Source organism: Carlito syrichta, unplaced genomic scaffold (genome assembly GCF_000164805.1).
Source record: "Carlito syrichta isolate Samal-C Ts95f unplaced genomic scaffold, Tarsius_syrichta-2.0.1 Scaffold316017, whole genome shotgun sequence".
NCBI lineage: Eukaryota > Metazoa > Chordata > Mammalia > Primates > Tarsiidae > Carlito > Carlito syrichta.
In genome coordinates this window covers 357,718-359,251 of record NW_007260113.1, presented here as the reverse complement: position 1 = coordinate 359,251, position 1,534 = coordinate 357,718, and the positions used below count along the sequence as shown (strand labels likewise).

Sequence of the window (1,534 nt, the reverse complement as noted above, 5' to 3'; positions counted from 1 at the left end):
CCACTGCACTCCAGTCTGGGCGACAGAGTGAGACTCCAACTAAAAAAAAAAAAAAAATAAGAAAGAAACACTAGCTGGAGGAGTGGCCGCTAGGGAGGATAGCTAGGTTGCAGGGAGTCATAGGTAGTGAAAGAAGGTCACCAGTAATAGGTAACCACTATTCCAACTTCTGTTACCAAAGATTCATTTTGCCTGTTCATAAACATCACATACGTAGGTCATGTGGTATGTACTCTTGTGTCTGGCTGGCACCTTTTGCGCAACATTTGTGATGTTCATGTTGTTGCCTACATCAGTAGTTCATTTTTGTTTGTTTGCTTCAGTGTGTAGAATTCTGTTGCAAATACACTGTAATTTATCCATTGGAGATTGACCTTTTTTAGAATATCTTTTTGTCTTTGTCCTGTATTACCTTTTCAAAAAAGCTTTTTAATTTTTTTTTTAAGAAAAAGTTCTAAAATAGAGAACTAATTTGTAAGAACTTTTTAGACTCACAGTTTGCAACTTTAGAAGCTCCAATTTCATTCATATGTTGGAGGTAAATATCTATTGAATGTGTCTCCTTGTAGTTCTAGGAGCCAAATGGGACTGCTTCTGAAACAGTGTGCTCTGGAGCAGTGTGGTTCTTGGCAAAACGTGCTGTGATTCTAGAGTGGTGGTTTTTACCCAGAGCTGGGTAGAGGACAAATCTTCCCCCAAAGTGTTGCCTTTGACAAGTGTGGGGCAAGCATACAAGTGAGAGTTGCCAGCCCTTCCCTGCTCCTCTCTTTCCTATTGTGAACTTCCATTTCGTGTTTCCTTTAAAGGCAAATCATTGGAAATCCATGGTTTTAGTGTAGATGCTGGTTAGAAGCATTGCCCAAGAAATAGCCAGTATAAACAAATCTGTAGGACAGATTAAAAGTCCACATTTTTACTCCCTTCCCCTATTGACTTCACTCACACTGGCTTCTTCACTGTTCCTGGAACAGTTTACTACATTCAGGGCCTCAGGGCTTTTGCACTTGCTTTCTTCTGCCTGGAATGCTCTTTCCCCAGAAACCCACATTGTCAGCAGCCTCAGTTCCTGCAGGTCTTTACTTAAAAGTCACATTCTCATTCTCTGGGAGTTTTTCCCTGTTCACACACCACCCCACAGCTTGACATCTCATGTCCCTCTGTCCTGCCTTACTTTTCTTCTGCTTGGTACTTACCACCATCTAACATACCCCTGTGTTCACTTGTCTTGTTTAGCAGACTCTTGGTCCAGTAGAACATAAACTCCATAACGGCAGGGATTTTTTTTCTGTTGTGTTTTCCCCAGACTAGTTTATAGCAAGTGCTTAAAACAGTGCCTGGTACACATGTGTTGAAGCAAATTTCTTCCATTTAACAACAATATATTGAGCAGCAACGAGTTGTCATGCCCATGCCAGGGACTGGAAGATCAGATATGTAGACTAGATTCCTAATCTCTTGGAGTTTACATTCTAGTTGAGGAGTCAGACGTTACACAAGTAATGAATGATAATTGTGACAGTTGCCGCAAAGACAA

At 41.0% G+C, this 1,534-nt stretch overlaps 1 protein-coding gene across 1 annotated transcript in view; it reads right to left on the bottom strand.

The window, feature by feature from the left end:
- Positions 1-788, bottom strand: part of LOC103276274 (RING1 and YY1-binding protein) — a 74,635-nt gene extending 73,847 nt beyond the window's left edge. Inside the window, exon 1 of the mRNA XM_021706788.1 lies at positions 734-788. Coding sequence (XP_021562463.1) covers positions 734-788 — 55 coding nt within the window. The remainder of the gene's footprint in view (positions 1-733) is intronic.
- Between the last annotated feature and the right edge of the window lie 746 nt (positions 789-1,534).